The 14,265-nt window shown below is 51.8% G+C and overlaps 2 protein-coding genes across 2 annotated transcripts in view; both read left to right on the top strand.

The window, feature by feature from the left end:
• Window positions 1–2,323: 2,323 nt before the first annotated feature.
• DLGAP2 (DLG associated protein 2) overlaps window positions 2,324–14,265 on the top strand; it is an 896,861-nt gene continuing 884,919 nt past the window's right edge. The window contains exon 1 of the mRNA XM_025394866.1: window positions 2,324–2,424. Coding sequence (XP_025250651.1) covers window positions 2,407–2,424 — 18 coding nt within the window. The 5' untranslated portion in view covers window positions 2,324–2,406. The remainder of the gene's footprint in view (window positions 2,425–14,265) is intronic.
• Window positions 3,161–4,953, top strand: LOC112630516. Its single transcript, XM_025394868.1, has one exon. It carries the CDS (start codon window positions 3,517–3,519, stop codon window positions 3,937–3,939), a length of 423 nt encoding a protein of 140 aa, XP_025250653.1. The 5' UTR covers window positions 3,161–3,516; the 3' UTR covers window positions 3,940–4,953.

Genomic DNA, 14,265 nt, shown 5'->3' with positions numbered 1-14,265 from the left:
GGCGTGATGGTGCACACCTGTAATCCAGTTACTCAGGAGGTTGAGGCAGGAGAATCGCTTGAACCAGGAAGTAGAGGTTTCAGTGAGCTGAGATCGTGCCATTGCACTCCAGCCTGGTGACAGAGTGAGACTCCGTCTGAAAAAACAAACAAACAAACAAAAACAGCAAGTCCTTCTATCTCCCCAGGTCTTCAGGCCTGCACTTATCTCCCTAAATCCTGTTCCCAGGGCCATGGCAGAGGCTACCTCTGACGCCACCCTCACTGTGCTCTCAGGTTCCCGTGCACTTCCTTGCTGGTTGGCCTCTGGACTTTCTCTGAAGCTTTGGGAGGTGCTCAGCTGGGGGAGCAGGGTGTGTGGGTGAGGAGCAGCCCTCAGTCACTGGTACCTAGAAGCTGAAAAGCTGTCCAACCTTCCTATGCTGACGTGCACTCCAAGCTGCTCCTCTTAGAGCACCCCCAGCAGGACGGGGCCCCAGTGCCAACAGGAGCAGCCTGGTGTCACCGCAGCCTCCAGGACGTCCCCTCCTGCCCTGCCTCTCTCTCCCGACTTCCTCTAGTTTCCTGGGATCGATCTCCAAAATGAACTACCTGCACCCAAATCCACATCTCAAAACCTGCTTGTGGGAGAACCCAGGGGAAGATTTAGTAACGACATCCTCAAAAAGTTCTTTCCTGATGTCACAAACCATATTCGTTGCCGTTTTCACATTCACCAATAACACTCCATATGTTTCCTTCAGAGAAGTAATTATAACTTGTGTAATTGTTCCTTGGGTAACTTCTGGGTGGACCCCTCTCTAGACAGAAGGCTTCGTGGGGCCGGCGACCGTGGCTTTCTGTACTGCTCACACACTAAGAACACAGGAGAGGCCGTCAGTAGATTTGTGTGATTTTCTTGTTGCTGTTGCATGAAAGAATAGATTCTTTTAAAAAATGTGAAGGGATGGGGACGAAATGCGGGGGAGGAAAGCAAAGGGAAAGTAAATTGTGAAATGAAAATAAATTGACCTGGAATCTCTCCCCGGTTGAGGTTTGGGCTCTGAATCCAGTGGAGACCACTGATGGATTCGGGAAACATTTAGGAGAAATGGACAGCGGCTGTACTTCTTTCTTCCATTCACCTTGCTACCCCCTCATCGTTTAGCACTCTGCCTTGAAAATAAACTGCAACTGATGAATATTTGGGTGATCAACTATACGGGAAATTCTTACAGAGCCTGGTTTAAAGATCTTGGAATTTCTGGAAAAGATGGGTTTGTCCATTCCAAATATTTTGGATGACCTGATTTCATTCTAACTCCCATCCGTCTTTCTATGCGGTTTGTTTTCGCATCTTTTATCTCATTTAAATGCCATAGCCACGCAGGTGGAAAGCAGAAATTCATTTCTGCATTTACGTTAAACTGGGACTGCGAGACTTGCCCAGGGTCGGTGACCGCCCGGGGACCCCCATGCCAGCGCGTCTCGCTCCCGCGTTCCGCTCCTGGAAGGGCAAACCCATGACCCTGGCGAGGGTCCGTCCACACGTGGCCAGGGTGGCTGATCTTCCCGGCTGCTGTGGTTGTCAACACCACTTCTCCGGGTCGATTTTCCCTTTTCCTCGGCTCTGTTGTCCATACGCCGCTCACAGCACACCCAGGCGGCGGGCCCCCTCCAAGGGCGCTCCCTGCGTCCGGACCCAGGTTCTCGGGGCGCCCCCGGTGGGTCCCCGTGAAGCCGCCGCCGCCGCACACCCACCTCAGCGGAGCCCGCCTGTGGAAACCGGGGGAGGTTCCGCCTCCAGCACCCACGCGGCGGCCGCACCTCGCAGTGAGATCCTCGCAAGCGCCCGCGCCTCCCTCGCCCCACGTCCCCTCTGCCCCGCGAGCCCCCCTGGGAGCCGAGCCGACTCGAACCGGAGCGCGAGTCCCTTGCACAAAACGCCGGCGCGTCCCTAACCGCGGTCCAGAAGGGCTGACCCTGCCCGGGGGCGACGGGTGTGACCGGGTCCCCCGCTAACTTTCGGGCGCGGTGAGCGTCGCCCGCGCGCGCCGCGGTGGAGGCCGCTGCTTTCCCGCCGGGAGCCCCGCGCCGTCCCCAGGTGACCCGCGCGCCCCGCGCAACAGTTGGGGCCGGGCTGTCCGCGCGCTCCCCGAGCCGGGCCCTTCCCCAGATGCAGCCGCGCGCCGGCCGCCCCCCAGTGCGCCGGTGCCTCCCCGGGCGCCGAGTGCGCAGGCGCCGGCCGTGAGGACCGACCGTGCGCCGGGCTCGAGCGCTGTCTGAGCGCGCGGCGGCGGCGGTGGACGGACAGACGGACCGCGGACGGACGCACGGACCCCGACCCGCGAGCCCCGGGAGCCGCCGGCCTGAGGAGGGGCCGCTTCGCCATGTCGCCCCGCACCTGCTGAGCTCGGAGCGTCCGAGGATGTCCGCGCTGAGGAAGGTGCGAGCCACCGGGGGCCGCAGGGAGCTGGGCGCGAGGAGCCGGGCGCGGGGCTGCGAGAGCCGTCGAGGCGGGGAGGGGGCGGCGTGTTGGAACCGCGGGGACGCAGCGAGGGCGTCAGGGTTGGGGGCGGGGGCGAGCGGGGGTCGTGCCGCCCGCCAGGGCCGGAGCGCCGGCGACCCCAGGGACTGCCTGTGCTCGAGGGTCGCGCGTTGCGCTCCTCGCCGGGCTCCGCGCATCTCTGGCCGCGCTCGGGGGTGCCGGGACCCTGGGCTCCGGGGGTGCGGGAGCCCACGGGGCCGCGGAGGTGTGAAATTCTCCGTTCGTGGAGGGGGCACAGCCTGGGAAGCGCCGGCGGGCCAGGGGCTACGCGCCTACCTCCGGTGGGACAGCTGCGAGCGAGTGGGGGCGGCGGGCAGCAGACTGCATCCCCCTCCCCCCAAGCCCGGGTGGAAACGCCGACGGGGACCGGGAATGAATGAAGGGTGTCAGGCTGGGCTGCGCGCGCGGGGGCTCGCGGGGGCGGGGGCAGCGGCAGCCAGGAGGGGCCCCTTGTGCCGGGCGGCCGCGGCTGCCGAGACCAGGCGGGGTGGAGGGTGCGCGCAGCGAGGGGGTGGCCGCCGCCCGGCTCTCCAAGTGCGAGCGAGGAGCACGGGGGCTTTTTTAGGGGTGGTTGCTAAGCGAGGCGCTACCCAGCGCAGGGTTTTGTAACTAAGCCTCCCCCGGCAGCGGCTGTTGCTGTTCTCCGGCTCCTTCGCTAACGATTGCAGGAGAAATAATGAGGATGTAATTATTACAGCCCTGCGCGGAGGGCTGGGAGGCGGCGGGCGCCGGCTCCTCTGCCTGCGCGCCCAGGTGGGGCTGGGCTGGGCTGGGCTGGGCTGGACACCTCTCCCCGCCCGGCCCTCCCTCCGCGCGCGGCGTGTGTGGTGCCGGAGGCTTCGGAGCAGGCTGGACCTGGGAACCCGGGGAGGGGCCTCAAGGAAAGATAGTTGGGCGAGGTGGGCGCCGGCGAGAAGGCGGAGCCCCGGGACAGCGGAGGTTCTCAGGTGCAGAGCGGGCGCGGGGGCGAGGGCGCGCGGCGGGTCTGCGATGCGTGTCGGAAACTCGCGGCCCCCGGTCCCGGCCCTACGCGCTTGGAGCCCGGGTCCTTCCCGCCCCTGCGCGACGCCGCCGCCGCCGCCGCTGGTGAATGGCGATCCCTGCCACGGCTTGGAATTGGGAATTCGTGACTTATCGGCGGCGCCGGTCTTGTATCGATTAAAGATAAAGCGATCAGCAGTGAATTTATCCTTCGTGTGGATGAACTCGGCCAGCCCGGGCTGTGGGGGGTTTGGGAGCTGGAAATATCCTCCAAAGCGCCGCCGCTTCTCCCATCATCCCGGACTCGAGGCTGGAGGCAGCTCCGGTGACGCGAAGGCGAGGACCCCCCGGACAGAGACCCGGTCCCAGCGCCTGGCGGAGCCCAGCGATCCGCGCTGTCAGGAGGACTCTTATCAACAGCCGGTGAATTAATTGTGTTTGCAGTTGGGAAATAACCCAGCACCTCGGCGTAGCCCGAGGAAGTCCGGGAGGCTCTCCAAGGACCCTTCCCCCAGGTCGCGAGGCTGCGCTAAACCCCGGCCCCAGCGCACCTTGGAAAGCACATTTTGGCCTGAGATGAACGCACCTTACACCATTTTCCTTTTACTTCCTTCCTTTTCTCTGAGAAAGGTAATAGATAACCAAGGCCAAAAATGGCGAAATGATGAAAAAATGGTAATTCTTGGCAGGTCAAGTTGTTACTCTGGGTTTAAAAAAATGTCATTAATCAGGATTTTCCAGTAGCCAAATTGTCTTGTGCCGGCAGCTGGGTGACTCACAGATTTGGCTCCAATAGTAATTGTAGAGTGTGCGTACCATTTCCTTCTGGATGGTGTGACTTTTTCATTGCTTGGAAGAGAACACATTAGAATATTTTATCCCCTACATCTGGCAGCATGGGCAGCAGGCTGTAGGCAATATTCTGTCCAAGCACAATCTGGGCGGGGAGGCCGCGGAGGGACAGAGGTGACACAGAGCCGGCCCTGTCCTGGGTTCTCTCTCGGGTCATCTGAGGCATCTTCACCGCGGCAGCTCAGGGGCGTGGGATCTGCTCTCAGTGATGACCTGGGGCGCGTCCTGCCTCTGTGCGCCATTCCTGCCCCTTCGCTGTCACTCCTTGGTGATCGCCCCTGTTCTTGGGTAAAAGCGGAGAGGTACGGAAGGGCTTCCTCTGTTGAGCTACCACGTCAAATCTGTGTGTTGTATTTTCAGGTTAAAGGATAAACGTTGTAAGCAAAATGAGTACTATGTCAAATAATTCAAAGGAATGAAGTAATTAAAAGTAAAGTTTTCTCAACACAGAGCTGTTTTCTCAGATAAGCATTCTAAGTCAACTTTTCATAGTATTCAATGTGTATTTGTTATCCTTCGAAAGCACTTTGCACTTACGATATAGTCCGAAGTGGTACAGCTTGAGACAGAAATAAACATGTATTTATTTACCAACTTTTTGTATGCCTTTTGTTACTTGTGATTTAAATGGGTTAGTTCGATTTTTATTTTTATAGAATTCAGATCACATTACATTATTTCTCCCCAGTGACGTACATGCCCTTCTGTGGCAATCTATTGCTTCTCTTATTTTTGTCTACTTATTTCGGTTTTGAAATTGGTAGAAATTCCAAATTAAATATAAAAGCAAAAATAAGCTTCATGGAATTTAAATTACATTGGATTCTGTGTACCCGGAACTCAACTAATTCTGAAACTAAAGTGCTCTAATATCTTTTTAAGGGTGAGAGGATTTTGTTTTGTTTTGTTTTGAAGACATTATCTTCCATAATGTCAAAATTGAAGGAATGCTATAAATTTTTTTTATTATATAGCCGTATTTGAGGAAAAACTTCATGACTCCTCAGTTATCCAAGGAACTGAATGATATATACTTTGATTATAGATTTTAAAATGAAGTTAATTAAATATTCTATTTATTGACCCTCAGGACAGATGCTCCATGGTCATTCATTGGATATAATAAAAATAGCTATGATTCATCATTTTGGCCAGATGGGAGTCATATTTAGAGCATTGCCAGCATGTTGGTTATAAAAGAATTATAGGCTGCCATACAGGAAGTTAGTGGGCTCACTTTCTATGCAGTTGAAAATTATTCTTAATCAACCGTAGTTTTACCAAGTAGTTTTCATCATACGAGGCTTCCTAGTACCACCAACTTTTTAAATATGTTTTGTTGTTTCCTAGGTACCTGTGTGTACAAAAACTGAGCATGGTGATTTCATGTGTGTTCATGACAAAAGACTGTAATTTCTAGGGAAGCTAAGCAGATGGGCTTTGGCGTTGACCAGGCATGGGGTCGTAGGGTGTGCAAACTCTAGTTTAAATCCTGCATCTGCTGGTAGCCACCTTTCCCCTCCAGGGCTTAATAGCAGTAACACATTAATCTCCTCAGCAAAGGCAGTAGAAGCTCATCTGTAAACCTCTGTTTTTCTTTTTTCATGTCATTCTTCTGTGCACTGACTTCATCTGCCTATGAAAATCTTCTCCCAATCCTCAGGTCGTGGGCCTTGACCTGCAGTCCCTTAACTTCAGCTCCAGGAGAGGTGCCTGGCTGTTCTGGCATCCCCGTGATAGGTGTCCGCTGCAGCTGCTCTAAGGCGTGCACCTCTCCTGACTTGCTGGCAGTGTCTTCATGTGGCATGTTAGTTGCCTTAGTTCTGGAACTGTCCTGTCTGTATTTGTTGGTGGGTCTTCAGGAGTTGAACTTTCCAGACCCGTTACTGCAGACTCTGGTGTATTCGCAGTTCAGGGTAGACTTACGTTTCCAGGCAGCAGAAAGCTCCCCTTGGAGAACACCTGCCCCCTCATGGGGTTGGCTTGGTGGACCCCTCTTCCCGGCAGAGGTGGCTCCTGACTGGTTGGAGCCCTAGCTCCCTCTCAAGAGCACCTGGATCAGTGAAGAGCGGGAACTTTCTAGGAAGGGAAAGCTTTAGGAAAAACGGCGGGAAAGGTGTAAGGCCTGGAGCTGTGGCCTCAGTGCACAGTCTTGTGGGGATGGCCTGTCTGGAAACGCCACCTTCATCATCTGTCTGTGGAGAAGGGCGGCCGTTATGCAGAGAGCTTGGTCCTGAGGATGCTGTTGGAAGCTGTGAACTAAGTTTTATGCCTGAACTATCGTTACCCCGTGATTTTCAGTTATGTAAACCAGGATATTCTTGCTTTGAATTGACTTTTCTGTCCCTGACAAGCAAGTGGGATGTTTGGGTTTTTAGTTTCTCCAAACATTTCCATGTTAAAGCTCTTGTTGCAAGGAAAGGCTTGTTCATCTTCAGGTACTGTTTTTTATATGGTACATTGTGTGTATCGGCAGGAAAAGAAGAAAAAAATTTAAATAAACCATTTTAAACAATGAATAAACATTTGGAACCAGCCCATCTGTAAACTTGTGTTAAAAATTTTCAAAGTAACCTGCGAATCTGACTGATCATTGTCTTTGAAATGTTTCACACTCTGCACAAAAGAAGAAAAATGGAAATGATCCCCAAGGGTCCATAGAGTATGTATTTTAAGTTAGGCTGTATTAAAAAATATCCTCCTGTGTGTAATGAATGTTTGTCCTGTGATTTTTGCACAGCGTTGCAAGTGGCTTTCTAGAGACAGGGTATCTCTATTTCTAGAGACTCCCTCTGTCATCCAGGCGGGAGTTCTGTGGCATGATTGTAGCTAACTGCAGTCTTGACCTCCTGGGCACAAGTGATCCTCCCACCTCAGCCTGTCTAGTAGTTGGTGTATGCCACCACACCCAACTAATTTTTACTTTTTTTTTGTAGAGAAGGAAGTCTTGCGGTGTTGCCCAGGCTGGGCTTGGATTCCTGGCCTTAAGGAATCCTCCTGCCCTGACTTCCCCAAGTGCCGGGATTAAAGGAGTGAGTCACTTTTCCCGGCTGCATTTGGCCCTTTATTTGACCTCACCATATTTTAGTTTTCTCATCACTAAGAGTGGGGCTAATGCAATATTAACTTGATAGGGTTTAGGAGGATTAAATGAATTGATGACTGTAAAGTGATAAGAATGGTGCACGTAGTAAATGCTGGATTAGTCTTGACTATTTTTATCATGAAAAAATATAATTGAGGCCTACTTTGAGCCAATCCACAATGGAAATTAGCAAGCCACTCTTTGATTTCTCCCAAAACTCTTTTACTTATTATTTCTGGTCTTGTTTTATTTTTTTGTATCTCTCTTGCCACTTTCCAAAAAGTTTTTGACTGAACTTAACCACAAAAGGACAAGGGCAAAAAAGTTAATTAGAAAATAGAAGTAGAAAATTAGAGGAAACAAACGTGATAACCATGAGGATGGATGTAATTCTTCAGCATCACATTTGACTCTGAGCTTCCAGGGAGTCAAGTCAACAAAAACCCAAAACCACAAAGCCATGTTCGACCTCACTTGATCGTGCTATCAGGGTGGACATTGGATACTCATTTTTTGATGAAGATGAATTTTCTCTGGCACTAACTTGTAAGAGATGTTCTGAGGGTAGATCTTATATTCAGGGGCTGGGGTTGTATAACATATAACAGTTACAAATACAGAAGTTTTGTGTTTTTTTGTTTGTTTGTTTTTTTTTTTTTTTTTTTTTTTTTGAGACGGAGTCTGGCTCTGTCGCCCAGGCTGGAGTGCAGTGGCCCGATCTCAGCTCACTGCAAGCTCCACTTCCCGGGTTTATGCCATTCTCCTGCCTCAGCCTCCTGAGTAACTGGGACTACAGGTGCCCGCCACCTCGCCCAGCTAGTTTTTTGTGTTTTTTTTTTTTTAGTAGAGACGGGGTTTTACCGTGTTCACCAGGATGGTCTCGATCTCCTGACCTCGTGATCGCCCATCTCGGCCTCCCAAAGTGCTGGGATTACAGGCTTGAGCCACCGCGCCCGGCCACAGAAGTATTTTTTAATGATTGTGTCTTGATTTGGTTTCTTTGAAATAAACCAGAAAAACTCACATGCACAGCCTACACTCAGCACTGATGATCTCTTCTTGGTATTTATTTACTTATTTATTTAGAGATGGTCTCACTCCTGTCTATCAGGTTGGAGTGGCATAATCACAGCTCACTGCAGCCTCGACCTCCTGGGCTCAAGCGATCCTCCCACCTCAGCCTCCCAAGTAGCTGGGACTACAGTCATGCGCCACCACACCCAGCTAATTTTTTGTATTTTTAGTAGAGATGGTGTTTCACCATGTTGCTCAGGCTAGACTCTGACTCCTGTGCTGTAGCCATCAGCCTACCTCAGCCTCCCAAAATGTTGCAATTATGGGCGTGAGCCACTGCGCCAGGCCTTTTGCTGGTATTTGCATGTGATTTCCATGGCCAGGTCTTCGTGTCTGCATCACTCACTAAGCTACTGTGGTTTAGGGCTGAAGACACGTGGATTCACGTTGTGTGTCCTGCAGACAACAGCAATTTCTCAAGTTTCGTGTGCCTTCACATTTCATCTGAGTCTTTGCATGTAGATGCAAAACAGCCCAGAACCCTGTTTTAGCTGAAGGTAAGTGTTGTTCTGGTGGCCGTGGCAGTCTGTGGATGGAGCCGTCATAATGGTTCTCTCAGACCCGTTGCCACTTCCCTCTTCTCTCCCTTGTCTTGCGCTTTGGGAAGAAGTGCTCGTTCGCTCAGCAAGCTTAGAGGCAGCATCTCCTCTCCGCACATCCTCCCTGACCCACGAGATTGGGTTGGGCAGGTTTCTCTGTGCTCTGACTGTTAGGGTGACGCCTCTCACCACCTTGTAATTCCCACTTTCCTTGTCTTTGATGTTTTGGAATAGCCACTCTGTGAGAAGGGTCTTGATCACCCTTGAACCCTGGCCCCTGGTCTCATCTAGTGATCTGAATGGGTGAAGGTGCAGCAGAGGGCTGACGCCTCCTCGAGGTACAGATTCCCCAGCCCGACCTGCGTCCCTGCCTCTTCTCCGGCCACATCACCCTCCCGGGGTGCTGGCTGTCTGCTCCCCATGGTCACTCTCTGTTCCCTGCCTGGGCTGTGCCCCAGCAAGACTCTGGCTTCACCCACACTTGACAGTGCTTTTCATTCTGCCTTTTCCTCATGTCTTTTCTCTCGAACCTAGTTGGAGTGCTGCTTCCCCGGCCCCAATATCCGAGTGAGGTCATGCTCCCAGCCTCCGAATTCCTCGCTGGGGCTGGGTCCCAGCCTCCACCTCCCCCAGTCTGTCCACATGCTGTCCTCAGTGCAGCAGAGATGGCAGGAAGGGGTGGCCCAGGCCATCTCTACACCTGCTGCAGGGTTTTAGGCCATGTCACTGGATAAACAGTTGCATGACCTCGTAAATACACACAGTTGACGCCTCGTTACGCCGCCGTCCCTTCTCCACGTTTCAGCTGCTACTTCCGAGTTGCGGGTGCTAGAGACAAGCACAGCAGCAGGTTCTTTACCTTTTTTCTTGGTCTTTAATATGAAACCTTTAGCTCTTTAAAAATAATTTCCATTGTGTAACATTCTTCGTAATATTTTGACATTCTGAACAAACTTCCAAACATCTGTTTTCTGACTATCTTTACTATATATAATTTAGAAATTTGTGTAAACAATTGAGAGTTGTAGTTTCAACCTTTTGTTGTGGCCATTTTAGAATGTAACACTACTGGGCCCGAAACAAAATGTTCTAGGTTGTTGCTATAATTAGATTCAAAGTTTTATTTTTGTTGGTGAAACTTGAATTCTGTAGTTCTTTAAAGCAACCAAACAGTATTTCTCAGTCTTCAATTTTTCCTGCTACTTGCTTCTCTAATGATATTTTCTTAAGAGTCAGAGCACTCAATTAAAAAAAACTCTTCTTTGCATGTAACTATCCCAGCAATTTCACTTCTGGAAACTTTTTCTAAGGAAATAATCATGAATTTACAGCAAGTTAGGTAAGTGGATGTCCCCTCCAGTTGTGTTTCGTAGTATAATACTGGAAAACAGCAGCAACAAGATTGGGTAAATTCATGGTGACACAGCAATGTTATAAAAATACACATCCACAAAAAGATGGAAGTTAAGTACTTAATTCTATAAGAAGGTGTTCATACCATATTAAGTAAAGAGAACGGATTATAAGACAGTGTGAATGTGTTCATCCATTTCCCTAAAGCCACTGAGTTTGGAGCATAAAGACCAGACTGGAAGGATACCGACTCCAGAATGAGGAACCCTAGAAGCCCGATCACATCTCCATCTCCCTCAGCTCCAGGCCACCTGCTTATGGGGGTCCGCACCACCCCTCACAGCCTGCCCAGGCCAGCCAAGTTCATCCCCTCAACACTCTGCCCCCATCACCCAGGCCTCCTTGCTGGTGCCTGAACTTCAGTGATTGTCCTGGTTCGGGGCCTGTATGCCCTGCAGGAAGGATGGGGCGTATCTCTCCTTCCTCCAAGCCTTCCCACATGTAGGGCTTCTCAGAGAGGCCAGGCGAAAGTGGGTGCCATCCCTCTGGTGCTTCCGGCTCCCTTGCCTTCTCATGCCCCATGCAACTTATTTATTTTTGATGTTTTCTGATCATATCTGGCATCTGTTGAGTGCTTGCTGTGTGCCTGGCACTGCTGGGCGAGTTACTCACATTAACTCATGTAATTCTCATGCTAGCCCTGTGAGGTCAGTGCTGGCGTTGTCTGAAGGCTGCGGATGAGGAAACTGGGGTAGAGGGGTCAGATGGCGCATCGGATCCCGTGTGGGGTCACACAGAGCCGCAGGCCACATTGGCAGGGGGGCTCCAGAGCTGGGGACGCAGCTGCCACCGTCCAGTGCCACGGGCTGGGAGAGATCTGTGGGATAGAGGGCCACCCACTGTGGTCATGGCAGTGTCCCCCACACCTGACACCTTGCTGGGCATGAGCCCCTCATTTGCTGAATGAATGTGGATCAGAATGCCAGCTGCACACCTGCAGGTGCTGAGGTGGACGGTGGTTCTGATTTTCTGGGTTTTTTTGTTTTGTTTTTGTTTTTTTGCTGTATCAGAATACTTTTGGCTGCATATAATAGAAAGTCCCACAAAAAACAACTGAAACTGAGGATTTGTGAGTTCTTACCACAGAGCACCACAGCGTGTCATCCTCAGCAACCAGGTTCCCGCTGCCTGCTCTGTGGCCTTCAGCATCCCGGCGTAGCCCCTGCTGGCTGCCGACACTGGCCCTAAAGGCATGATGTGGGGACGGTGCCCCTGTTGGTGACGTCAGCCCTGCAGGCGTGATGGGGGACACTTTTGCAGTAAGGAAACCTTACTGTGAGTTCTCCAGAAGACCTCCCCTCACATCTCATCATGTCCAAGCCAGCAGCCGGGAAGGGCAGTGGGGCCCTTGTGCTGGGCCTGGGGTGGTCACACTCGCCCTCCCGGGCTGAGCTGTCCTGGTTCTCCGGGGGCCAGGGAGAGCGACACGGGAAAGCCGGCCTGTCCTAGAGACCAGGAGGCTCTAGAGGGTGAGGGGCTGCCTGGCACTGCCCCGCCTCTGACTGCTCTTCTGAGTGTGTACACTACCCACAGTGCATCATACTTCTGAGTCTTACGGGACGTCTTTATGTTTTTGTTCAATAAAAAGACTGCAAGATATCATAAAGCAGACAGGGAAGGAGAAACCTCCTCTGAAAGCCATCGAGCCATAGTGACAAGTGCACCATTTACCGTGCCCTGCGCCAGTCACGTGATGGGCTTCACCGCCAGGCCTTGCTTAGGCATCTTTGGTCCCGAGTTCCAGAAATGAGCTCTGACTGACGAAAAGCAAGGCGGAGAGACCGGGAGGACAGGCCATGTTCCAGCCTAGGGGAACGCGGAGGACACAGGCAGCCAGAGGGTGAGCTCTGAGGTGGGATGGGGTGCAGGGCAGGGGTGGGGGCTCTGCAGCAGTATGCGGGGGGGCTCCATGACGGGATGGGCGGGCTCTGTGGCAGGATCAGGTCAGGGGGCTCCAGGATGAGGCAGGGTGGGGGCCTCCGTGGTGGGACAGTGGGCTCTGTGGTGGGATGAGTGGGTCTGTGGTGGGATGGCAGGGAACTCTGTGGCAGGCTCTGTGGTGGAACGAATGTGTCTGTGGCAGGATGGGCTGCCTCTGTGGTGGGATGGGTGGGCTCTGTGGTGGACTCTTTGGGGGGCTCCGTGGTGGGATGGGCGGACTCTGGTGCTTTCTGTCTCTGCCTCGCTCCTCTAAGACTGAGGTCCACAGAGCCAGCTCAGCGCGGCTGCATGCTCCACATAGCCGCAGGGGTGCATGACCCCTGGGTGGGGACAGAGTGGTCCTCGTGGGCGTTGGTGGGTCAGCATATCCCATGCTGTGACCCGTGGAGGAAGCCCTTACCTGGCGTTTGTTTTCTCCCAGAAAAGCACTAGAGTCTAAACCATAGAGGAGCTGCGAGATAGAATATCTCGTATCATTTACCACTCACTTTAGCTTTTTAAAAAGTGCTTATGCATATTGGGTGACATCCAGCCCCGCAGTGCTGTGAATTTGCGAACAGCCTCACTGAGGAGTGAGTGGCGGCACACAGGTGTTCAGCACTGCCCATCAGCACCTGCCCGTTCCTTAGAGCCCTCCTCTGTGGTGGGCTGGGACATGCTCAGAAAGCAGCCAGTGGCTTCCCAGTGGACAAGGACAGGCGAAACCCCGGGGTTACTGCTTTGTCGTGTGTCATGGAGACCTTTCCTTGGCTACCAGATCTTTGCTTTCTGACAACTTTTACTATATTTGTTGTAGCTCTTGAGATTCTTCTCACCTACAATTCATTTTGCTCTCTCTGTATCTAAGGGTATCATGGGAGGTGAGTTAGGCTACTTTTGTACATTTTCTTTTCTTTTTTCTTTATTTGAGACAGGGCCTTGCTTGTTGCCCAGGCTGGAATGCAGTGGCATCATCATAGCTCACTGCCGCCTTGACTTCCTGGGCTCAAGTGATTTTCCTGCCTCAGCCCCTGAGTAGCTGGGACTACAGGTGCATGCCACCACACCCAGCTAACTTTTTATATTTTCAGTAAAGCTGGGGTTTGGCTATATTGCCCAGTCTGATCTCAAACTCCTGGGTTCAAGCAATCCTCTTGCCTTGGCCTCCCAAAGTGCTGGGATTATAGGTGTCAGCCATTGCACCTGGCCTTCTTTTCTTTTATTTCTGGTCATTTTATCTGCTAAGTATTTAGGAGCTAATCAATATATTACAAGTCAGCAATAATTCCATGACCTAGAAATGATTGTAGTTTATTGGTGTGTTTCTTTCCAGCCTTCTTCTAATTATTTTAAAAATCAGAATTGGAAACTACCTTGTTTTTTTTCACTTTATATTCTTTTCTAAGAATTTGCCCATATATTCAAAACATCCTTTTATAATTTAATTTTAATCGATGTGTAACGTTCCTGTATGGAATGTGATTGAAACTTTCCACTATTGTTTGACATTTAAGTCACTTACAAAAATGTTTGGCCATTGTTCTGTGGTTAATGTATTTTTTTGAATATTTTCTGAAAATGTAGATCTTTCTTTTCTCCAGTCAATTCCTAGGAACAGAATTATTGATTAATGTGTGTGTTTAGTTTCCTAGGGGCTGCTGTAGCAAGTTACCACAGATCGGGTGCCTGAAAAGGTAGAGTGCGCCCTGGGTCCTGGAGGCTGGAAGCCTGGAGCCCAGGCATCCTGGGCCTGCTCCCTCCAGAGGCGCGGGCGGGTCCCTCCTCTCCTGGCTTCTGATGCTCCAGGCATCCTGGCTTGTGGCCTCATCGCTCCAGCCTGCTTCTCTGTCTCCACGTGGCCTCCTCCTCTTCTCC

The sequence above is a fragment of the Theropithecus gelada genome, chromosome 8 (assembly GCF_003255815.1).
Source record: "Theropithecus gelada isolate Dixy chromosome 8, Tgel_1.0, whole genome shotgun sequence".
In the NCBI taxonomy this organism is placed as follows: Eukaryota; Metazoa; Chordata; class Mammalia; order Primates; family Cercopithecidae; genus Theropithecus; species Theropithecus gelada.
The sequence above is the reverse complement of the archived record's forward strand: the minus strand, read 5'-3'. Positions and strand labels throughout refer to the sequence as shown.